The sequence below is a fragment of the Schistocerca cancellata genome, chromosome 3, assembly GCF_023864275.1.
Source record: "Schistocerca cancellata isolate TAMUIC-IGC-003103 chromosome 3, iqSchCanc2.1, whole genome shotgun sequence".
NCBI lineage: Eukaryota > Metazoa > Arthropoda > Insecta > Orthoptera > Acrididae > Schistocerca > Schistocerca cancellata.
In genome coordinates this window covers 168,184,125-168,210,555 of record NC_064628.1, presented here as the reverse complement: position 1 = coordinate 168,210,555, position 26,431 = coordinate 168,184,125, and the positions used below count along the sequence as shown (strand labels likewise).

The 26,431-nt window shown below is 42.6% G+C and overlaps 1 protein-coding gene across 1 annotated transcript in view; it reads left to right on the top strand.

The window, feature by feature from the left end:
• Positions 1 to 26,431, top strand: part of LOC126174794 (juvenile hormone esterase-like) — a 100,453-nt gene that overhangs the window by 45,995 nt on the left and 28,027 nt on the right. The window contains exons 3-4 of the mRNA XM_049921164.1: positions 13,217 to 13,361; positions 17,793 to 17,978. Of these exons, the coding sequence (XP_049777121.1) occupies positions 13,217 to 13,361; positions 17,793 to 17,978 (331 nt within the window). The remainder of the gene's footprint in view (positions 1 to 13,216; positions 13,362 to 17,792; positions 17,979 to 26,431) is intronic.

Below are 26,431 nucleotides of genomic sequence, written 5' to 3'. Positions count from 1 at the left end.
TTCCACCGTGCGGCCAAATAACATCGGATACCTTTTAATTTGCATCAGCTGAGTACAAATGACATCTCCGCCAATGCACTATCCTTTTATGACTTGTGTACTTGGTACTGCCGCCTTCTGTATATTTACTTATTGCTATCCCGTGTCTTTTGTCTCCTCAGTGTACATTAACTCTGTTCTGAATTCATCTTAATTACACGGCAAGAAATAATGAATAATATAAAATATAAAATACAGTGTTACTTATGCCCTTACTTTGCACCGAGTCTCCCTACAATAGCGGCGCAATGAAAAAGAACATGTCAAAAGAGATGTTTCCTTTGGGTTTATTTTCTAGCCAGTCTGTCCGTAGTGACTGAATCCCGACATTAAAATATGACTTTCTGTCTCCTATTGCAATATATGATGGGGCGATCAATGAACAGACACTTGTGTTACTGACCCTTCTTTAGCGCGATAATCTGTTATAATCTTGAGCTGAGAACATAGGTGGTATTTAACAGACACAGTTTCACTAAAAAAATACTGAATGAAGTTTCCTGAAGGAATGTACAGGTAATGGTCGTGTTGCTGGGTGAGTGATATTCGGTCAGCTCTCAATTCGCAGAGTCAGTGCGGAAGAAGAGGGAAGACACCCAACAGATCATGCTGCTTCATTCATCCGTCACTACTTGCCAGAACAAATTTACATTTGTAAATGAACAGCGCAGAAGTTTGGATGTTCTGCAGTCCCTTTTCAGCTTACAAGGCCATCATTATGTTTGATAATAAATCTAAATAAAATTAATACTATATAAGATACACAATTTTACGCTGTTTCTTTGTAGAGAAAACTAAACAGAGGAAATGATATGTTATCGACGGTTGCACTGAGCAAATTCTAACTCGAAATAAGAGGAACAATGGAGTATAAAACTCGAAGAGGAAGGCGAAGAATACGAGGATATGTAAAAGTTATTATCGAGGATGTTGAGCGTAGTGGACATGTGTAAGTGGAATAATATACACAACTTTAAGAGTGTTGAAAACAGAATTAAAGTCGTTGAATGGTAGATGACTCTACGTCTGTAAATCGCAAGGCACGTTGTGGTGTGTAACGTGGGAGGGTTGGGGGAAGTAGGGGGAGCGGCGTACTTCCTGACTCCCCATCTTTCCTGTTCGTTCATACGATCTTGAAGTCTAATTGTACCTTCATGGTCTTTATGTGGAATATATGTAGGAGACAGCAATATGTTGACTGTTCCAGAAACGTATGCTGTACAAATTTTAACGCTAAGTCACACCGTTACGCACAACACGTCTCGTTTAGAGTCTGTTTCTGAATTTGAATTAGTAACTCTGTATCGGTTCCGCTCTTGCTAAGACCCAGCTCCGGTCTTGGTTACCGTTCACTGACACAAACTCCCTGTGCTCTAGATAAAATTTGTCCTTTTCCTACTTGAAAATAACTGTTAGAGCGTCCAACTTTTACATGAAGTTCTTAAACTGCGTTGGGGATAGTCTCTTCGATGAGTAAGCGGCGTTCACAGTGATGCTCTCGCAAGAGGATGGTTGCAACACCAGAATTAGAGACATCGGTTTAAGCAGTGAATGAAAGCTCAAAATTGGGAATTGCCAGCATAGCAGGGTTGCTGAGATCCGTTTTAATAGCTTGAAAGGCGGCTTGATGACTTTCATCACAGTTAAAATTCCTCACCCTTTCTATGCAAGTTATTAAGAGGAGCTGCCAACTGGGCGAAGTTGTGCGTGAATTTACGATAAAAACTGGCAGTTCCAGTAGACCTGGGCAACCATCTCTTATTCTTACGAGAGGAAATATTCGAAAATCCCGAATCCCCTCTTGGTCGATCGTACCGTCTTCTGAGAATAGGTGTCCCAGAAAGAAATCTGTGTCCTAGCCAATGTGATTTCAGATAGCATAACAGTGACCCCAGCTTCTATAAGATAAAGCAGGACTTCATCCATATGCTGAAGGTGCTCAACAAGTGTGAAATTATAAAGAACATCATCCAAGTAATTTAAGCGAGACTTAAGCTTCAGATCACCCAGCACAGTATCTAAGATGTGTGACTACAGCTCCGGCTGATAGCGTCTAAGGAACCCCGTTGCACTAATAGAGATTCTAGTTTGCACAATAGGCGGTAACGCGTTTAGAATCTTCGGCCAATGGAATCTGGTAATAAGATTGGTGGAGGTCAAGCGCAGTAAAGAAAAACACACACACACATACACACACACACACACACACACACACACACACACACACACAGACACACACGAAACCACGTAACACTATTATGGAGGTCGAGAAAATGAAAGAATTCCAGAACAACATTTTGATTTAACACGCTATAGCACAAGGCCAGTCGGCAGCCCCTTAGGCACTAGAAATATGGGGGAGCCACATGAGTTGGTTGAAGATCTAATCATCCCATCACGGAGCAAGCCATTCACTAATCCGTAAAAACTCTTCTTCCTGGGAAACGAAAGCCTATACTAAGTTTGCCGCACCAGCATCTCATCCTTTGGAGGATCTTATTAATTTTGTTGGTAGCCCCTAATTTACTAGTAAGAGAATCAGGAAAATGACAAACAATCCCTAAAAGTTGACCAGTTTCCACCAGTCTTTGGTGAGTAACCTTCAGATCCAAGTGCTGAGCTGAATACTATGCACCCCAGAAAACCTTTACAAGAACGTAACATTAGCCTCTCGCTAGGGCGGGCGCAATTTACAAAATAAAACTCTATCAGTCTAATCAAGAACCAGACCAGTCCACTGTATGAAGTAAAACCCCAAAAGAAGATTGCCACACAGATTAACAGGTCATGAGAAATCGTGAATGCTAAGCTTCCTGTACAGTTCACCTAACTGAGGCAACATCTGTCCATTGACAGCCTAACATCTCTGATTTAAGGTCATCTTGCAAATTGCTCTAAACTCGAGACGACAATTGTAATCCAGTACGGAGACGGCGGGAATCAAACACGGCGCACACGGGTTCCTGATTAGGCTCTGCACAAACCTAGGGGAAAATCTGACCTGTTATGACCCTAATGTGAGCTCACGGCCTCGGCGGCGCAGGGGTATACCCTACTGCCTGTTTCTGATGGCGTCCACTGTTACGCCGTGGTCCATACTTTACCGGACACTCGCGCCTAAAACCGAGCGAGGTGGCGCAGTGGTTAGACACTGGACTCGCATTCGGGAGGACGACGGTTCAATCCCGCGTCCGGCCATCCTGATTTAGGTTTTCCGTGATTTCCCTAAATCACTCCAGGCAAATGCCGGGATGGTTCCTCTGAAAGGGCACGGCCGACTTCCTTCCCCATACTTCCCTAATTCGATGAGACCGATGACCACGCTGTCTGGTCTCCTTCCCCAAACAACCAACCAACCAATCGCGCCTAAAATATCGCCCATCGCCACACTAGAAAGAAACCTCCGGCTTAGACTCTCTCGGAATGGTTATCACAGATACCGTCCGGCGTTTACCGCACGTTGATCATCAGCAAGCCACATGCCTTTGATGGATGCAACGAAGGCATCTAAGTCCATAAAGATAGGGGTGTTCCGTGAAAAGATCACTCGTAAACGATCATCTTTCTTCATGCCTTCTAATATATTCTTGTCGACTTAACCCTCTGTGACCTGTGTAAGTAGGCTGTTTATGCTTTCTTATTTAAGTAGGCTGTTTATGCTTTCTTATTGGCAACGTTAAGTAGCGCTCTGTACGAAAATCACTGGCTGTGCTGTGTGCATTCTGTGGCTAGTTTGCATTGTTGTGTGCCATTGTAGTGTTGGGCAGCTGGATGTTAACAGCGCGTATCGTTGCGCAGTTAGAGGTGAGCCGCCAGCAGTGGTGGATGTGTGGAAGGAAATGGCGGAGTTTTGAAATTACATATATTATGACTTTTGATGATATTAAGGTAAGTACATTGTTTGTTCTCTATTAAAATCTTTCATTTGCTAACTATGCCTATCAGTAGTTAGTGCCTTCCGTAGTTTGAATCTTTTATTTAGCTGGCAGTAGTGGCGCTCGCTGTTTAGCAGTAGTTCGAGTAACGAAGATTTTTGGTGAGGTAAGTGATTTGTGAAAGGTATAGGTTAGTGTTAGTCAGGGCTATTCTTTTGTAGGGACTTTTGAAAGTCAGATTGCGTTGCGCTAAAAATATTGTGTGTCAGGTTAAGTACAGTCATGTATAAAATTGTTCTAAGGGGACGTTTCACCTGTAGCTGTAACGCAGAAACCGTCCCGAAAATCTCTTCTATTAGTTGTGTCAGGGTTTCACCAGAGGACTGCACGCTCCAGTAATGTTTGCGCTCAAGTTCACTTTAAATGCGTGAGGATAATTTCAGCTGGATAATCCGTTTCTCAAGTCGCGGAACAACCACTTCCCTGAAAGGGCCTGAAAATGATCTGCTCAACAACCCACGACTTATACAATAGCTGGAGAATAGCACGTGAGGTACCTCAGACATCGGGATGATACTCAAATCACGTACTTAGCCTTAAGGTAAACTCAACCCGCGCAACCTGTTCAACGGAAAGTTTGGCTATTCCATGAAGCAAATGGACAGTTGGAGAAAGATTCGGCGACGGGTCTATTTTCGGCTCCCTCCCCTTCCAGACCCACTAAGTTGTGCTAACTCAATAATAGCCGAAGTGCCCTCTTCACTCGCCCCCACCATATCACCTAAACGCAGAACACTCAAACCGAGCGAGGTGGTGCAGTGGTTAGACACTGGACTCGCATTCGGGAGGACGACGGTTCAATCCCGCGTCCGGCCATCCTGATTTAGGTTTTCCGTGATTTCCCTAAATCACTCCAGGCAAATGCCGGGATGGTTCCTCTGAAAGGGCACGGCCGACTTCCTTCCCCATCCTTCCCTAATCCGATGAGACCGATGACTACGCTGTCTGGTCTCCTTCCCCAAACAACCAACCAACCAACCAGAACACTCAACACACCTACAATTTTGAAGTTGGCTAAGCAACACATGGATTAAGCTGGTGTTTTCCATGCTCGCTTTTAGCTGTCTGAAGTCAGTAACATGATTATCCGAATGAGTAACTTGATCTTGGACCCTACACACATGCAGTTTTGGTCGATTGACTAACTAGAAAAATTTAATGTTTTGACGAAACGCTACCAGAGCTGTCGCATAAGTAGTAAGTGCTACATTTACCTTGCCGATGCATTCAGGAGCGAGACTTAACAGTCGATCCATAACTGTACGCAAACGGACTCCTAAATCAGGTCTGGTCGTGAATCGTCTCCGATAACCGAACTGTTAAGGTGATCGCTCGCTACAAGCGGGAAATCCCGGTTCGTGTCTAGCCGAGCTGAAATTTCCGATGCTGTCATTCTGTGCGACAATCGCATGTTGCCCATATTTCGCAACTGCAAATACAATTCCTGTATTGAATATCGACTGCAGCCGCCGCAGTCTCAGCTACTTTGAAAGTACACGCGTGTCCGAAAGTACACTGCATCATACTTCTTACAAACACAGGCACTACGATATCGTATTTATCCGCCGATTGTAGGCTATCGACTTTTGATCAAATGTACGTGAATCTAAAGTAACTATCCGAATGGAGGTTAATGACACATAGACGATGACATATCGAAGTTAGGGTCGCCGGCCGCTGTGTCCGAGCGGTTCTAGGCGCTTCAGTCCGGAACGGCGCGACCGCTACGGTCGCAGGTTCGAATCCTGCCTCGTGCATCGATGTGTGTGATGTCCTTAGGTTAGTTAGGTTTAAGTAGTACTAACTCTAGGGGACTGATGACCTCAGATGTTAAGTCTCATACCGCTTGGAGCCATTTGTACCATTTCTGAAGTTGGGTCTGTACCTAAGAGTGCACGGGTAGCCTAAATTTTTATGCGACCGCTCGCTTCAAATGCATAATTCGCCAAAAATTATCTCAAGGCACATCGACAGATTTTTCTCCTTTTTTTAACACCTACCGTATTCAGCGCCTTATTTAATGATATCGTCTATGACTAACTTGTACAACAAGACCTTTGTTTTGTTTGTAGTCGTAATTTTGTTTCTCCATAGCAAGGAGTTCAGTTGGTCATTCTTTTTCCCTCGTTCATTTTTATGTGCGTGTACTTTCATTTTTGTAAGAACGACGCCGAAGTTTTTAAACATGCACACAATTTTATTTTGCAGAATCGTACATCCAAGTCGTTTCTTCCATGTTTACCGGTTACCATGTATTCCATCTTTATCTATTTATTTTTAGTCCCCATTTTGAGATCTCTTCTTCTTGTCGTTTCCTGAACATGTAACTTGAGTCGTCTTTGTCTGCGCTTTCAGGACCTGTCATCGGCGATGCGTGATGTTTACCGTACTTGTTGTATTACTCTATTCCTGTTCCACGACATTTCCCCTTCTATTTTTCAAAACTTCTTCTAGGTATACTTTCAACAACGTCGGGGTCTTAGACCCTTAGTTACAATTCTCGGGAATTTTTTTACCTACTGTTACCATACTGTAACAAGCCTCATACAAGTGTCATTGTCTGGACGTAACTGTGGTCGATACCAAAATTTTGAGTTGCTAACCACAACTTTCTTATCGTATTGTATAAATTCTGCAGATCAATAAATCTTAAGCGAATCGTCATTTCCAAATTCATTTTTATATTAATCTAATACACACCATTGAGGGGACCCTAGGCGTGGTCTCTTATTACCGCCTGTCTATCTGGTCGTTGAGTGTTAGCATATACATTCGTGCACGCCTTCTCAGATCACTCACAATGCTGATAGGACCATCTCTATAGAGCTGTATACTCTTCTTCCACGGAGACGCACTGTACTGGGCATAATTTCTCGGGTCGGTCTTTACTGATATGTGATACGACACTTTGGGGTTTCCAAGGACCAACACATCCACACTCAGTAATTTTTCAGGCTTGCAAATCTGTCTCTGTCACTACGGATGAGGCACCCCATTGGAGCTCTGATGTTTCACTAACAGTGGACAGCCCTTCGAACCTGTTGCCAGAATGGTTAAGGATACAACTGTCCATCCAGTTCACACCATCACCTTCCGTTCAGAGATAGGCTAACCTAGAGCTCTCCAGTAGGGGGGAAACCGATCATATATTGCACATTATAAGGCTCCGTGATACAGAAATTTCCAGGAGCCACAGGCCTGTTAGCAGCGCTCAACGCAGCAATTAGCCATTTTCGGTCAATACACTTTCTATACACACATACTAATCTCATCCCCTGTTCATTTTCCACTGCGTTAAACCATATAAAATCACGTAAAAGTTAATTAACCGAAGCATTTAGAAAATAACACACTACCAACAACCCCTAACGAGATATTCAACTGTCTACTGTGCCGATGCACATGACGTAAACATGCGCTAGTACAATTACAGTATACACAAAATACAAAGAAGAAAAACAAAAATTAACTCTGGACATTTTTAGATAGCCCTAAATGTGATACCAATAATAGTATCACAAAAAACCAAATCGCAAATGTCTTAGGAGCAATAACTCACTGACCACAGCTGGACAGCACATAGAAAAATAACTAATGAGGAAAATAGTGTATATGCTATAGTTAAAATGACTTGTAAACATTAACATCGGATTCGAGTTTGTGTTATTAATTTCCACACGAGATAGTGCCAAAAACTTCGTGGTCAAACTGATGCGGACGGTGAAGGCTGCTAATATGTTTTGAGATAAGAGACCAACCGTCGGAAATAAAGCGTGTGAGTCAGAATCGGTGTAAGTGGCAGTACATAAAAACATAAACTACAATCTTCTGTGATGGGTGCATGATGGATATTTTCCATTGGGGTCACATGAGGTTGCTGGTGTACCAAACACCTCCGGAAACTGAAATCGAACACGTTGTAGAATCCTATATGCTTGTCTGATTGAGCAAAATATGTCTACTATATTTGTGACTACAGAAAAATTTAATGTGCCATTGTGATCACTAGATTAAAATTGGTGGTGCCGCTTTGAACAATTGGTACGAACTAAAATTTTGACGCTGTCGATTCCGACATTTTTCTTGCCAAACTTAGCAGCCTAAATTTCTTACCAAGTGCAGTGCAATAATTTCGCTCGTGCCTGACGTCTCACCAGCAATGCGTCGTGTCTGCCACTATAAAGTCACAATGGAGGCAGGTAGTATCAGGAACACCGCAAGATTGGTCCTATACTGCCTTATACCATATGTACGCTGATGATCTCTAGTTGTCACACATGTACGCTGACGACCTCTAACTGTATCTAAGTGAAAAGCCAATAAACCTAAAAAAAGCTAACGAAAATCTCAATACCGATCTCTGATCACTATTAAAATGGGCAGGGGATATAGGGCTACAGTTCGACCCATCCAAAACCCAAGCTGTCTGGTTATTCTGTGATGACTAGCCTGAAATATCGGGAATCCCTACCAACTGTAACCCTAAACGGAAAATACATACCTCTCTCCTTCAGCAAAGAGGCTGGGAGTAATAACAGATGAAAATCTAAATTGGTAATTGGTCTGAGCACGTAACAGCTGATGCCTTTTTGCAAATTGCCTACAGAAATATAAAAAGCTCTTCCTTCTTGACCTGAAAAATAATCTTGTATAATCCCTTACAAGTTTATTTTTCAGGCCAAGAAGGAAGAGCTTCCTAAACTTGTATTAATCACTTACACCCCCGCCCCCCCCCCCCCCCCCCCCCATGAACCGTGGACCTTGCCGTTGGTGGGGTGGCTTGCGTGCCTCAACGGTACAGATAGCCGTACCGTAGGTGCAACCACAACGGAGGGGTATCTGTTGAGAGGCCAGACAAACGGGTGGTTCCTGAAGAGAGGCAGCAGCCTTTTCAGAAGTTGCATAGGCAACAATCTGGATGATTGACTGATCTGGCCCTGTAACACTAACCAAAACGGCCTTGCTGTTTTGGTACTACAAACGGCTGAAAGCAAGGAGAAACTACAGCGTAATTTTTCCCGAGGGCATGCAGCTTTACTGTATGATTAAATGATGATGGCGTCCTCTTGGGTAAAATATTCCGGAGGTAAAATAGAAGTGCGGGTAAGCTACTACAAACAGCATAGTGAACACATTATTGTGGCCAAGATAGACACTAAGCCCACGCCTACTACAGTAGTACAAGTTTATATGCCAACTAGCTCTGCAGATGATGAAGTTGATGAAATGTATGATGAGATAAAGGAAATTATTCAGGTAGTGAAGGGAGATGAAAATTTAATAGCGATGGGTGACAGGAATTCGACAGTAGGAAAAGGAAGAGAAGGAAACGTAGTAGGTGAATATGGATTGGGGCTAAGAAATGAAAGAGGATGCCGCCCGGTAGAATTTTGCACAGAGCATAACTTAATCAGAGCTAACACTTGGTTCAAGAATCATAAAAGAAGGTTGTATACATGGAAGATCCCTGGAGATACTAAAAGGTTTCAGATAGATTATATTATGGTAAGACAGAGATTAAGAACAGGGTTTTAAATTGTAAGACATTTCCAGGGGCAGATGCGGATTAAAACTGAAGAAACTGTAAAAAGGTGGGAATTTAAGGAGATAGGACCTGGAGAAACTGACTAAACCAGAGGTTGTACAGAGTTTCAGGGAGAGCATAAGGGAACAATTGACAAGAATGGGGGAAAGAAATACAGTCGAAGAAGAATGGGTAGCTTTGACAGACGAAGCAGTGAAGGCACCAAAGTAGGTAAAAGGACGAGGGCTAGTAGAAATTCTTGGGTCACAGAAGAGAAAACGAATTTAATAGATCAAAGGAGAAAATATAAAAATGAAGGAAATAAATCAGGCAAAAAGGAATACAGAAGTCTCAAAAATGAGATCACCAGGAAGTGCAAAATGGCTAAGCAGGCATGGCTAGAGGACAAATGTAAGGATGTAGAGGCTTATCTCATGAGGGGTAAGATAGATACTGCCTACAGGAAAATTAAAGAGAGATTTGGAGAAAAGAGAACCACTTGCATGAATATCAAGAGCTCAGATGGATACCCCGTTTTAAGGAAAGAAGGGAAAGCAGAAAGGTGGAAGGAGTATATAGAGGGTCTGTATAGGGGCGATGTTCTTGAGGACAATATTATGGAAATGGAAGAGGAGGTAGATGAAGATGAAATGGGAGATATGATACTGCGTAAAGAGTTTCACAGAGCACTGAAGGACCGAAGTCGAAATAAGGCCCAGGGAGTAGACAACATTCCATTAGAACTACTGACAGCCTTCGGAGAGCCAGGTCTAAGAAAACTCTAGTATCTGGTGAGCAAAATGTATGACAGGCGAAATACCCTCATACTTCAAGAAGAATATAATAATTCCAATCCCAAAGAAAGCAGGTGTTGACAGATGTGAAAATTACCGAACTATCAGTTTAATAAGTCACAGCTGCAAAATACTAACGCGAATTCTTTACAGACGAATGGAAAAACTGGTAGAAGCCGACCTCGGGGAAGATCAGTTTGGATTCCGTAGAAACATTGGAACACGACTTATCTTAGAAAATAGATTAAGGAAATGCAAACCTACGTTTCTAGCATTTGTAGACTTAGAGAAAGCATTTGACAATGTTGACTGGAATACTCTCTTTCAAATTCTGAAGGTGGCAGGGGTAAAATACAGGGAGCGAAAGGCTATTTACAATTTGTACAGAAACCAGATGGCAGTTATAAGAGTCGAGGGACATGAATGGGAAGCAGTTGTTGGGAAGGGAGTGAGACAGGGTTGTAGCCTCTCTCCGATGCTATTCAATCTGTATATTGAGCAAGCAGTAAAGAAAACGAAAGAAAAGTTCGGAGTAGGCATTAAAATCCATGGAGAAGACGTAAAAACTTTGAGGTTCGCTGATGACATTCTAATTCTGTCAGAGACAGCAAAGGACTTGGAAGAGCAGTTGAACGGAATGGACAGTGTCTTGAAAGGAGGGTATAAGATGAACATCAACAAAAGCAAAACGAGGATAATGGAATGTAGTCGAATTAAGCCGGGCGATGCTGCGGGAATTAGATTAGGAAAGGAAACACTTAAAGTTGTAAAGGAGTTTTGCTATTTGGGGAGCGAAATAACTAATGATGGTCGAAGTAGAGAGGATATAAAATGTAGACTGGCAATGGTAAGGAAAGCGTTTCTGAAGAAGAGAAATTTGTTAACATCGAGTATTGATTTAAGGGTCAGGAAGTCGTTTCTCAAAGTATTTGTATGGAGTGTAGCCATGTATGGAAGTGAAACATGGTCGGTAAATAGTTTAGACAAGAAGAGAACAGAAGCTTTCGAAATGTGGTGCTACAGAAGAATGCTGAAGATTAGATAGGTAGATCACATAACTAATGAGGAGGTATTGAATAGAATTGGGGAGAAGAGGAATTTGTGGCACAACTTGACTAGACGAAGGAATCGGTTGGTAGGACATGTTCTGAGGCATCAAGGGATTACCAATTTAGTACTGGAGGGCAGCGTGGAGGGTAAAAATCGTAGAGGGAGACCAAGAGATGAATATACCAAGTAGATTCAGAAGGATGTAGGCTGCAGCAGGTACTGGGAGATGAAGAGGCTTGCACAGGGTAGAATAGCATGGAGAGCTGCATCAAACCAGTCTCTGGACTGAAGACCACAATAACAACAACAACAACAATCACTTACACTTCCAATTATTGACTACAGCAAGTTATCCTGCAAGTCATTTCAAAGGAAAGCTCAAGGCACCTGGAACTGTTGAGAATGGCTGTGTTCGTTATATCTGTGATGTTCGATTCTTTGGTCATATTTCACCGTCATATGCACAGCTATCCTGGCTGTGAGCAGACAAGAGCAGAGATTTCCACACCCTCTGGCTTCTCCATTGTCTTATCAACGTACTCTGTTCCCCATATCTGGTCGAGCTTAACCCTCTTGTGTAAACAATGATGGCGGAAACACCCATTCCCATCAGAGCAAAATCGTTTCTGTCGCACTGCATCGTTCGCCCATTTTCTGAAAGCCCTTTTCAGTAGCAGGAACCCGACTCTGGAGATAACTGTTAGCGAACTGTGTAATAGTTAATAACATATCTATTAAAACAACAATAATGTTCGCCATTGTCCCTGTACGCGCTCATTACCCTTGTACTTCCTTCTTTCCAAGCAGATCTTCCTCATTTCCCGGTATTCTAAGCTTGTGCAGTCTCCTTAAATTTCATTTCCAACATCTGTTTTGTTCACCCGCAAAGTCTTTTTATATCTGCCACAATCATTATTTACGTTATTGCCATTATTATTCTTATTATTATTACTATTAAGACTATTAGTAGCAGTAACAGCAATAGTACCAAGTACTGCCACTATTAACTTTATTAGTTCATAGTTAGTATTATTTACTCTCGTCGTCACTAAAAAGACTTATAGTAAAATTTATATTTATAAGGTAACTATGATATGAAACAGATACTATATGTGAAAAACCCAGGTTCAGTGTAAGAGTGGTCCTGGCGGCCATAAACAGATGTGGTTACATAAATAAATAAAATAAATCAAACTGTTATTGTTGTTGTGAGTTTCAGTGGGAAGGCTGGTTTGTTGCAACTCTCCACGCTAATTTATCCTGTGCAAGCGTCTTCATCCCCGATTTACAATTGCATCTTACATCCTTTAGAACCTGCTTACTGTATTTATGTCTTGTTCTCCCTCTACAGGTTTCAACCCCTCCAGCCTCTTCACGCTTCTCTCCAGCACTAAATTGGTTATGTCTCAGAATGTGTCCTACCAACCGATCATTTCTTTGAGTCAAGTTACGCCACAAATTTCTTTTATCCTCAAAGCTACTCAGTACGAGTTGTACATAATCTTTCGCTCTCTTTTTTTACCCCTGCATAGTCGGAATATCAAAGAGTGTATTCCTGGACTGTTGCTAAAGGGTACATATTACTGTTGTCAACAGAAACATTAATACTTATATCGGACAATCTTAAAGTTCTAAGTGAAGGATTTCTTACATGTCGGCCTTCCAAATACAAATAGCCCCCCTATCCGGGAAGAGAGGTTAGAAGAATTAGATTTCCGTATCGCGAAGAGGACACTTGCTTTTCAAACCTGAATACGTTCGTCTATTATCAGTGTCATATTATTTGCGCAAAGTCTGTTGGGTGTTACATGAAGTTTTCTGGAATCTTTCGGCAAATTAATGATATTACAGATGCTAACGTTTTACTTCCACAGCTGAATCCAGAGCAGCCGCTACCTGTGATGTTCTGGATCCACGGAGGTGGCTGGTTCGCCGGTTCCGCCGTATGGTATGAGCCCAACTACCTAATGGACCACGACGTGGTCCTCGTTACTATCAACTACCGCCTCGGCCCTCTGGGTAAGTAAACTCAAAGAAAAATGGAATACCAAATGACCGAAGTAGCAGTACTCAGTCACAAGTCTTCATGTGGGCGTTTGACCTGATAAAGCGATTTAATGTGTTATTGTTTAAAAGTACACATTAATTTTTGTGATGTCTACCAGAGTAAATTGCAAAAATGTCCTCAGCTGTGGGCGTCGTCATATTGTATGAAGAAAATATGAGATTTGTTGAAAGGATGTTCGACAGAACAAAACGATCGGAGTGTATGTACTGAGATACATAAATAACATATTTGATGTCCACTGACCAAAGAGAAAGCATCATTCAAGTCATAGTTGTTATGGTATCCGAAATTTGTGTGAAAGGTAGGAATAAGATTAGTTTGGTAACACCGAATTCTTCGCTGGGTGCTTGCATAGGTTGCTTTTGACTAATTAGTTATCTAGTGATTTCTTCAATGCGCGGTAGAGCTTTGGCAGAACGTTCAATCGTGTGCGGTGGGCTGTTAAGAAAAATCCTAAACCTATCACGTACGTAGACGCGAGGAAACAGGTAGGCCGTAGGTATAGTAAAAGATTGAATAAATTGTTGTTTTAATATGAAGATAAATGCCCGTGTACCCAGAGATCCAAATGATTGAGTTATGGAGAGCAATTGTTTCATGAAGAAACGAGCACGAGCCTGAAGTAAGTAGTATATTTTGTTACGTGCCCAAAGTACAGACAGTTTTAAACGTCGTTTTGTAAGACTGAGACTAGAGCTATAATTACATTTTGTGTGGTATGACTGAAAATAGAGGTATGATGGAAATTAAATTTCGCGAGATCTTAACTGTATTGAGCGTTGACTTGAAGAGTGGATGAAGCAAATGCAGTGTTCATACCGCATGCTTTTACTTTCGCATTGTACAGTGTACGGTGGCGCTGCCATTTGATGTAAACTATACTGCCCTACAATCAGCTAAGCTCTACTTTCCTCATAGTCCGATGCCTGTTTTGGGGGGGGGGGGGCGTGTGTTCGCGAAGCGGGCTGAAGCCTCCACAGAGTACTTGGTAGCGCACAGTTTATACATTGAAAGTTCTGATTTGGATAATGTTTACGAATAATTTACATGACACATACAGCACATGTGTACACATATCGTTGAGAATGAGTAGTGTTTGTGTGTCATGCCGTACAGGGGGACAATTATTGAACTGTATGAAATAAAATCGCCATAATTTCTGAACAATTTGCGTTAGGTCGTCTAAACTGCACAGTTGGCCGCAGGGCATGATGGGAATTAATATGCGCATGCATGGTTTGGTTTATCGTCTAAGCCCACTTTCATGGGTTCGTCAATAAACAAAACTGGCGCACTGTGGCGATTGAAAATCCACATTTCATGATCGAGAAATATAATTACTCTCAACTGTGTGGTGTGCAATCTCCAGTCGCAAAATAATTGGTGCGATATTCCTCGACGTCACGGTGAGTACCGAACGGTACATGAAGGTTTTGGAAGATGATTTCATCTCCATTATCCAAAGTGAACCTGATTTCAACAAGATGTGGTTCATGCAAGACTGAGTTCGACGCCATCAAAGTAGGATAGTGTATGATATCCTGGAGGAGCACTTTGGGGACTGCATTCTGGCTCTGGTGTAACCAGAGACCACTGGCATGGGCCTCGATTGGTTGCCATATTCTCTGGATCTGAACACATTCGATTCCTTTTTCTAGGGCTATATTAACAAGGTGTACAGCAATAGCCCCAAAACCACTGTTGAGCTAAAAACAGCATCGATGTTCCGACATTTCAGCGGGTATGTAGAATTTCGTTATTCGGCTGCGCCACATCATCGCCAATGATGTAAGACATATCAAAAATGTCGTAACCTTAATCCGAATATCTGTAGTGACGTTTAAACGTTGAATAAAGTGTGTGCACGCCGTGGTTTATAACTAATTTACGTTTCTTTCACGCAGTTCAGTAATTGTCACCCTGTATATACTCACCCCCACAATTCCTACTAAAACTGGAGAGACAATGTAAAAAAGATACACGGTAAAATGTAATTCACTGTGGAAGAAGAGAAAAATGGTGAACTGCAATTTCTCGACCTAAGTATTAGAAACAAAAACAATGTTTTTAACATATTTAGGAAACCAACCACAACTGATGTGTTGATACAAAATAATTCCTGCCATCTTAATATCCAGAAACTTTCTGCTTTTAGATCTTTAGAGTCCCTATTACTGAAGAAGACAGAATGACTGAGCTGAACATCGTGAAACAACTAGCTAGAGCTAACGGATATCACCAAAATGTTGTTAATAAATTAATACGACAGAAACAGCGCGCGAATGCAAGGAAGAATATCGCAAATAATATTACGAGAGTCACAATACCATACTTCGGTGATATTTCGCAAAAAGTGGCTAACATTTTCAAACCTCTTAAAGTTAATACCTCTTTTCAGACCAATAATACGCTGCGGTTTAAACTAAGAAATAATTTACAGCAGGAAAGCGATAAATATGAGACAGCTGGCGGTCTATAAAATTCAGTGTAACACGTGCAAGGCAAGCTATGTAGGCCAAACTGGTAGGTCCTTTAAAGTACGTTACAAAGAACACAGCGATGCTTTCCGGCTTAATAATTTCGAAAAGTCAGCTGTAGCGACGCATATTTGGGAAACAGGACACCCCAAGTTGGGAATAGATCAGGATCTCGTTATTTTACATAGACAGGACAAAGGCAAAAAGTTGGATCTACTAGACCAGCTGGAAATTACGATACATAGCGTGGATAATCAGAACACACTGAATGAACAGCTAACTGGTAATACAAATACCTTTTTCAAACATTTCACTGGTTTCCTTTAGTAACTACATTTTTAGCAATTGGCAGGATACTATCATTTCATGAGGTCCTTGGAACATGTATACGTTATCTGTTAGTATAGACATCTCTGTGACTTCCTTGTTTACTTGCGCCTGAGCTCACTTGCGTTTCAGTGTCGTGTTTGGCTACGTGGTGTGTGGTATCAACGAAGACGCACGGGCGGTTTACGACGATAGAGGAGAGAGCCATGTGGTTTGATGTTGAACACCATAGGCGACACGATTTTAGAGTTTTTTATATTTTGACGACTATGTGGAAGACATGGCTGCAGCAAGGGAAGCAGCCACGATGTTTTAAGTTTACTATCAATTTTATTGTGCCTGGTGCATGTTATATTTTAGCGAGTTTAAACAGGTTCTTTTACTTTTTATTATTCTGATGATGGCAGCTTGACTTCCGAAACGCGTCAATCTTAGTGTTTTACACTATAAACAAGTGGTTGAACCGATATATTTTTTAACATACGAGGAACCTTTTGCCAATGGCGACTGTTTGTCGCACTGCGCTAAATGGAGACTTTGAAGTTTATGCGCTACCCCACTAAGATTTAGCACATGTAACTTGCAATTGAATAAACGATAATTATTTGAACTTCTTCCCTCTTATTAAGTCACAAATAGCGTTCCCACTTCTCTTGATCTGTAAATCAAATAAATATAGCGGTGGATCCGTTATGCTGGATAGATACTTAGTAGTTATATACTGTAGTATCTGGGATCTGGGAGCGTAGATGTTATTGCACAATACAACTAACACCATACACAAAATGGCGACATGGTCAATCGACTCCTCGCAATTTCTTCCACTTTTTGATTACAATTCTACTAAGAATAAGGGGGAAAACATTAAATTGAAACCCACTACTTGTGTTGCTGGTACGTCAGATACCGACCGCTGCATGGATACATACAGCTGGGTTTGCTGAGCTCGTTTTTGAGTCTGTAGTAGCTTTTTGAGACGTTAAAGCCTCTGATAAAGTCTCCCGCAGTCGAAAAGGAAACGTTAAGCAGAGAATTATGCCTTGGCCCACGGCCTTATGCCCGTAAATCAAGAATTAGCAATATGTTTTCTTGGTTCAGTTTTCCAGCTGTGTTCCCCATCAACGAAGATTTTATTTTTATTATAGGTTTAAGAAATGGACATTATGTCTGATATAAAGTAAAGTAGTTCTTTGCCCGTATTTGTGGGAAATTTCACAGTGAATAAAAAAGAAGAGCTTTTTGTAACATTGGGCAGATTAGCAACTGCAAATTACATTAAGATGTGCTGTAGTTGGTCGTTATTATCATGAATATAAGAAGCCCGTAGCGCGTATCAACTCAACAGAGGCAGGAACATGTTACTGTATTGTATTATCCCCTTCTGCTAGTTTTGTAGTAACAGTTAACAAACTGTTCGAAAAAATAACGAATTTGGCACTCGCAGACTTCGCGAAGAATATAGGACGGCGGGACATCTACAAATACATGGTTATTTCGCTGCTGTATTTTGAGATGTGATGTAGGTCTATACTGTACCTGAAGTGATGTAAACATTACTGAAATATTTTATTTGTAAAGGTTTCCTCAGTACTGAAGATGAAGCTGCTCCAGGGAACTTCGGATTGAAGGATCAGGTGGCGGCCCTAAAATGGGTCAAAGAAAACATTGAATCGTTTGGCGGCGATCCCAACAGCGTGACCATATTTGGGAACAGTGCAGGAGCCGCCAGCGTGCATTACCACATGCTGTCTCCTATGGCGGAAGGTAAGAATGAGCGATTTGTGTTGAACATAGAGAGATTATTGCCAAATGTGTGTTTACAACTGTAACTTTAAGATTCTGTTCAATATTCACAGTGATACGGGTACAGACGCATCCATGTTTATCATTTGTGCGCAACCCAATCTCTTGGAACTGCAATGAACTGTCACTCCAAGCGTCTGTTCTGAAGTAACTCCTGTGAAGGGACACTTATGGAAGCTGTTCCCCCTTATCAGTAGACCTAATTCGTGTCATTCATACAATCGAACTTGTGATGGTACTCAACACATTGTAACCTCCCTCTTACTAATCGGCCTATCCTGCTTGGGATATAAAATATGACCGTGGATCGCGTGTATGCCTAATGGATTTTTTTCTAATTGTATAAGGCTATCTTTCCTAAGGAAGTGATACCGATAAGTAGGAGGACAGTGCACAACCTCGAAAGTCTACTAAAAGTAAAAGTAATTGAACCGAACAGGGCTATAATTTGGAAAATGAAAGTTATTTTGTGCATTCACTCACGAACAACACTGAACAGAAAGGGGTACCACTAATCATGAATCCAAAAGTTACACTAATGAACGAAAAGGAAGTAATTAACGGTGGCCAGCCCACTAGGGCAATTTAAATTCAAAATCCTGTACAAGATTATGGAAAAGAAAAACATGTATTATTAAACACTGACGTGGCAACTGAAGGTTGCCACGATTTTTGTTTTTTTTTTTCACACTAATTTTAAGTGAGTTTCTAACGACAAAGAAAACTGAGAAGTCACTCTTACGTTATGTTTGGCATTAAATTTTGAAAAAGGGCAATCGAGTAATGATTTGAAAATATGCAATTAAAGTGTATGTTAGTACTGAACTTCGTGACGTGAACAGTGACTTTCAGTGACCTCAGCATGACGTCATCAAAGAAATTTAGAAAAAAAGCAAGCACTTTTTACTTTTGCCGTCACTTATTTTGCAAATTGGATTTCATATTATTGTCTGAACAACTGACCCTTTTTTACTGACTTGAACAGAATTAAATACTAGAATACGTACCAAACCAAACAGCCATGTGCTCCAAGCTATATGTAAAATAAATAAAACTTTCGCACTCTTAATTTGTGCATTGCTTTAGATTTGGATTTTTTCCAGTGATTGATTCTCAAACTTGAAAAATGAAATTGCTTTACTTTAGTCATATACTGAAACCTCTGTTGTACAGCAGTTAATTGAAAGTAGACTGAGGCTAAAATTCTTAAGAGAGAAATTATTCATTAATAAAATGACTGTAACTATACAATTTGTTTCTCATGACACTCAGTTAGCATATTAGGAAAAAAAGGAACAAGGATCCTGCTTGGTAACGATGTCTGGGGGCAATGAGGACACAATGGCCCTGAGTTCAACTGATTATTATTTAAATAAATCTTATCAATCAAATCACATTCAGTTGTGCTGCTGGGTTAGCCGTTAATACTTTCTACCAATGAACAGTGTTACTTCAGTGCTGTACATACGACGAAACTCGTAGCCGACGACGAAACTGTGTTGCTGGAACTGCTGCTGTTGTTGAAGGCGGTAGCACACTGTGGAGCCACGGCTAATTATAGGAACGGGCAATCGTAATTAATACAGCCTCTTCCACCCGTCCACTGTCCGTACTCCTGCTCTAGACATCTGGCCGGCGTGCGTACATGATGCGGCTGAAAATCGTACTCTCTACTGCGAAAGTGTTAACACTACACTTCCGCACACTACAAGCGCTGGAACCTGTCTCTCCCTCTCTCCGCGCGCTCTGCGCTACAACTCCCTAGCCAAAGATTTTACAACGCACAAGCATTGCTGTTATCGTTGCTAGTCGATGCAAATAACAACTCCTTTGGCTTTCCCCAGAGCTTATAAGTTTCACAGTGAAACACAGATAAATACAATGAAACGTCACCAGACTTATACCTAAATGTACACATACAGTGAATCAATGTCCTTACTTATTAAAAGAAAGCATTTACGTTAAAAATATTTAAATACAGTTCAAAAAAATTTATATATTGGTAGCAGGTGCCATTCATCCTGCATTTTCGGTGTTACAACATGCCTACGGAAATAATTGCGAAGGCTATTCTGAAAGTAAGGTCCTATTGGACGGGGGGAGTGGAAACTACAGTGAAAAACCGACGAAGCTTAGCACTCATGTGTTTGACAAAGCCTCTAGCAAGCCCGCCGACAACGTCATGTCGCTCTTTTTAGTGCTGAGTGCGCAGTGAACGCGTAAATATGCCTAGAAAATAGCGGCTCCCGCAAAATTTGTGTGCCTGGTTTCATGCAACCCCACATGCATTTCCTTCTTCATGACAATTCTCGGCCGCACACTGCAGGGTAATGAAGACGCTACTGTAGCGTTTTCGGTGAATAGTGTTTGATCACCCACCATACCGCCCGGATGTGTCCCTTCTGATTTACATCTCTGCTCGTATTAACTTCTGGCTATGAAGAAAACAATTTGGCACAGACAACGAGCTAGAGACCAGCATAGAAAATTGGTGGAAAGCACAGGCGGCGTTCTTTGATGGGGTTATTGGAAAGTTGGTACAACGATTATGTAGAGAAGTCGCTGGAAAGTGCACCTAACTGTTGCAAATATTTTGTGCTTTTCGTTTCGCGACAGAACGGACCTTACTTTTTGAATAGCCGTCGTAATTTGTCAGGCGGTGTCGTTAAGTTCAAAGACGATGTGAGGTCGAATGCAGGAATGGCTAGACAGAGAGGGAGGCTAGCCGAAGGTTTCAGGAGACGTCAAAGCTATTTGAGAACGGGCAGGTGGGATGAGGCTGGACGTATGCTGCTGACGGGTTGGCGAGAGGCTCAATCGTTGGTCGTTTGAGTATTGGCGGCCTTGACCTGGTTCCTCCACAAACTGAGTCCTCGTCACACTCCACTATATTTAAATGGTGTTTATCCTATTTAATATTAAAGCTGTCTCTCAAATTCAAGACATAGGCATTGAGAGTTGGTTCCGCAGCACATCATACAAAAAAAAATTGACAAAACAGAAATTCCGAATATTAGCTGGAAGTGGGCGTTGAAATAAATCCAATGTCCCGTACCGGGACCCGAACTCGGATTACTCGCTTATAGTGAGCAGTCACCTTAACAACTTCGCCTATTCGAACGTGCTTCCCTTGTATCCAAATTCTCGTGTGCCGCGTACTATAGACGCTGTACCCCCTGTCCATTATCATCACTGCTCGCACCAACGCCTAATTTCCGCAAGAGATCGAACAAAGAGTGCATGAGCACTGAAGGTATATTTATTTGCCGTCAAGGCGCATATATTTATATGTGTGCTGTCTGTTCGTTCAGAAATAACCGAAAGAACCCACACCACACCGATAAACTCATACAAAAAATTAATTACTGCTACAGAACCGTAGTTACAATAAAATATCAAAAACAAAAGTAGCTTAGAATGGGGTACTTCTACTAATTGTCTACCACAAACAAGCTCGTCTAGTCACTAACAAAAGACACTTATCTACAGCTATATACACTACTGGCCATTAAAATTAGTGCACCAAGAAGAAATGCAGATGATGAACGGGTATTCATTGGACAAATATATTATACTAGAACTGACATGTGATTACATTTTCACGCAATTTGGGTGCATAGATCCTGAGAAATCAGTACCCAGAACAACCACCTCTGGCCGTAATAGCGGACTTGGTACTTCTGGGAATTGAGTCAAACAGAGCTAGGATGGCGTGTACAGGTACAGCAGCCCATGCAGCTTCAACGCGATACCACAGTTCATCAGGAGTAGTGACTGACGTATTGTGACGAGCCAGTTGCTCGGCCACCATTGACCAGACGTCTTCAATTGGTGAGTGATCTGGAGAATGTGGAGGCCAGAGTAGCAGTCGAACATTTTCTGTATCCAGAAAGGCCCGTACAGGACCTGCAACATGCGGTCGTGCATTATCCTGCTGAAATGTAGGGTTTCACAGGGATCGAATGAAGGGTAGAGCCACGGGTCCTAACACATCTGACATGTAACGTCCACTGTTCAAAGTGCCGTCAATGCGACCAAGAGGTGACCCAGACGTTTAACCAATGGCACCGCATACCATCACGCCGGGTGATACGCCAGTACGGCGATGACGAATACACGCTTCCATTGTGCGTTCACCGCGATGTCGCCAAACACGAATGCGACCATAATGATGCTGTAAACAGAACCTGGATTCATCCGAAAAAAAGACGTTTTGCCATTCGTGCACCCAGGTTCGTCGTTGAATACACCATCACAGGCGCTCCTGTCTGTGATGCAGCGTCAAGGGTAACCGCAGCCATGGTCTCCGAGCTGTTAGTCCATGGTGCTGCAAACGTCATCGAACTGTTCGTGCATATGGTTGTTGTCTTGCAAACGTCCCCATCTGTTGACTCAGGGATCGAGACGTGGCTGCACGATCCGTTACAGCCATGCGGATAAGATGAATGTCATCTCGACTGCTAGTGATACGAGGGCGTTGGGATCCAGCATGACGTTCCGTATTACCCTCCTGAACCCACCGATTCCATATTCTGCTACAGTCATTGCATCTCGACCAACGCGAGCAGCAATGTCGCTGTACGATAAACCGCAATCGCGATAGGCTACAATCCGACCTTTATCAAAGTCGGAAACGTGATGGTACGCATTTCTCCTCCATACACGAGGCATCACAACAACGTTTCACCAGGCAACGCCAGTCAACTGCTGTTTGTGTATGAGAAATCGTTTGGAAACTTTCCTCATGTCAGCACGTTGTAGGTGTTGCCACCGGCACCAAACTTGTGTAAATGCTGTGAAAAGCTAATCATTTGCATATCACAGCATCTTCTTCCTGTCGGTTCAATTTCGCGTCTGTAGCACGTCATCTTCGTGGTGTAATTTTAATGGCCAGTAGTGTAAATGCTCCACAAGCCATCGTACAGTACAAGGTGGGAGTACCTCCTACCAGTACTACCCTTTTCCTTTCCTGTTCTACTCACAAATGGACCGTCTGTACGCCTCAATACGAACGTGGTCCTAACTTGAAATTTACGTTGGCGATAGAAGACTCGCAAATGACGTTTCTCTAAGTATTCTCAATGGTGCCTCGCGAATAGGACGTCGTCATCCCTCCAGTGATTCCCATTTTAGTTCCCGTCGACATCGAGGTCCTTAGAGACGCAACACGAGCTCGGATTGTTTGAAGGCTGGGGAAGGGAATCCGCAGTGCCCTTTCAAAGGAACCATACAGGCACTGGCCTGGAGCCATTTAGGTAAATCACGGAAGACCTAAATCTGGCTGGTCGGACGCCAATTTGAACCGTCGTCCTCCCAAATGCGAGTCCTTTGTGCTAACCACTGCGCCACTTGTCTCGATGTCTTCCTTTTAGTTGACTTGGTTGGGTTCCAAAACACTCGATCAACAGTCAAGAAATGGGTACAGTAATGTTCTGTACGCAGTCTCCTTCAAGAGGAGCTACACTTTCATAAAACTCTCCCAATAAACCAAAGTGGACCATTCGCCTTCCCTATGGGCCATGCTGTACTCGAACATTAAGGGATTGTTTCTCCTACTCATCTGCATTAGCCTAAATTCATCTACATTTAGAGCAAGCTGCCATTCATCACACAAACTAGAAATTTTGTCTAAATGATCTTGTATTCTTCTACAGGCACTCAACAACTACACCTTCCAATATACCACAGTATCATCAGCAAACAGCAGCAGATTGTTGCTCGCCCTCTCCGTCATAATATTTACGTAAGTTTGTATAGAGGATAAGAGAGGTTCTATCACATTTCGCAGTGGCATAACTGACTATACCTTTGTCTCAGTTGGACACCCGCCGTGGAGGACTACGTACTGGAGCCAATTACTTAAGAAGTCTTCGTGTCAAACTGTTTTCAGAAATCTAAGGCTATGGAATCTCCTTGTTGCCTTTGATCCTTGGTTCGCAGTATGTCACACGAGAAAAGGGAAGCTGAGTTTCGCAAGAACTGCGGTTTTTAAATGCGCACTGATTTATGTACAGAAGGTTTTCCGTCGCTAGGAACTTTATGATATTCGCACTCTGAATATGTTCAATAAAAAATGACGTCAAGGATATTGATCTGTAATTATGTGGATGCGTTCACTTACCCTTCAAATATATGGGAGTCACCTGCGTTTTTTTTCCTGTCCTTTCGGTTCTTGAGCTGTGCGAGAGACTTGCGGTAAATCGCAATTAAGTAAGGGACGGTGCTACAGCGTTCTAACTGTAACACCGAACTGTTACTCCATCCGGACCTGGCGACCTATTTGTTTCCTTCCTGGTGCTTCTCATTGCCAGGGGTGCCTATTACTATGTCCTCCATTCTGGAGTTTGTGAGGCGGTCAAACGACGGTATGTTTGTACGATCCTCCTGTGTGAATGATTTCTTAAATGCAAAATATAACATTTCAGCTTATCATTTAATATCTTGTATTGCCACACTAACTGGACCTTCGACCCATTTAGCGACTTTACGTAGGACCAGAATTTTCTCAGGTTCTCTGCAAGATTTCCGCTGTGGTTAGACAGAGCAAGCTGTATGTTTTGCTTACAGACGCACGACTACTTACTGTTCCTTACCAACATCTACACTTTGTTTTTTGAACAACACACTGCTTCATCGGTGTTCTACAAATTTTATTATTAAACCACGTAGGATCTTTTCCATCCTTAATCCATTTATTCTGCACATATTGATCAGTGGTGCGATTTATAGTCAGTTTAAACGTTGCCCTTAAGTCCTCTACATCCATCATCCTAGATCTATATGATATCCATTCATTGTCTAAGTGGGATTCTAACAACTCTCTATCTGCTCTTTCTAGCGGAAATACTTTCCTAGCATTCTTGATTGATTTATTAACTTTAGTTAGCAAAGTCGCTATGATGTCATCATGGTCATTAATCCCTGTCTCAGTACTGACGCCGTCAATTAGGTCAGGCCTGCTTGTAGATAAAAAGTCTACAATATTTCCATTGCGTGTGGGCTGTCGAACTAGCTGCTCAAGACAGTTTTCGGAAAAAGTGTTCAAATAATACTTCACAAATCTGTCTGTCCGTTCCACCTGTAAGGAATCCATGTGCATATCATTGCATTGTATTGTACTCCATTGAACTGAGGGCCTAGAAGCGACGGAGATGCTTCTTCGCCGCCGTAGCCCTCAGTGGTTCACAAACCCACAACAGGCTGCAGCACTCCACTCACCCAACCGCTGTCCCACAACGAACCCAGGGTTATTGTGCGGTTCGGCCCCCAGGGGATCCCTCGCCTCTCCCCCCTCCCCGGGAACGTCTCACACTTGACGAGTATAACCCCAAATACACAATTGTTAAGGCTTTCGTGGCCACTTGTTGACAAACTGCCTATTGGCTTCTGTCTCGGGTTCTTCGGCCGACGTTCATCTAATGATTTTTCGGACGTTTCGCCAGCACGAGTGGCTGGCATTGTCAAAGCTTCACCCTCCATTGCCGGTGGTTAACTGGAGGCGAGCTCGCGGCCGCAGACTATATGTACCTGGCGCGCCAACGTCCGAGGGCTTCTCCGCGGTCATTTCCGGTGCGGTTCTCCTCTTGCTACCTGCGACGGTCGTTCGCTGCAGTACGGGAAGCCAGGATCCGTTTACCTTAATGCTTTCCTCTTCCTTGTTGAAACTGTTCGCGTGTTTTTGGATTTCTACAGCTTCTCTGAACAAGCGCGTGTGATAGTGCTTCTCTACAGCCAGAACTTCCGTGTCGGCGAATTTTATTACGTGGTCGGTCTCATTCAGTGCGTGCTCTGCCACGGCCGATTTCTCCACCTGCCCCAACCTGCAATGTCGCTTATGCTCTTTGATCCTGGTGTTAATGGATCGTCCAGTCATTCCGACATAAACTTTTCCGCATGTGCAAGGTATACGGTATATTCCCGACATTGCAAGTGGGTCTCTTTTCTCCTTCGCCGATCTAAGACACTTCCTTACTTCGCCGAGTGTTTGGCTCTGTTACACTTCTAATGTAATTTTTGGAGTACCCATTGCTCCTCAGAACAGTTTCCAGGTGTTGCATTTCTCGTTTGAGGTGTTGAGGCTCACATATTCGTCCTGCTCTCGTTACGAGCGTACTAATCATGCCTCTTTTCTGGCTCGGGTGGTGGTTTGACAGTTTGTGCAGGTATCGGTCCGTGTGTGTCGGTTTTCGAGACACGCTGTGTCCCAGGTTTTCGCCGTCCCTTGTGACCAGCACATCTAGAAATGGCAGTTTCTTGTCCTTTTCTACTTCCATGGTAAATGTTATGTTGGCATGGAGGCTGTTCAAGTGTCTCAGGAATTCACCGAGCTGTTCTTCACCATGGCTCCACACCACGAAAGTATCATCGACGTACCTGTACCACACCTTAGGTTTGCAAGTCGCCGAGTCCAGTGC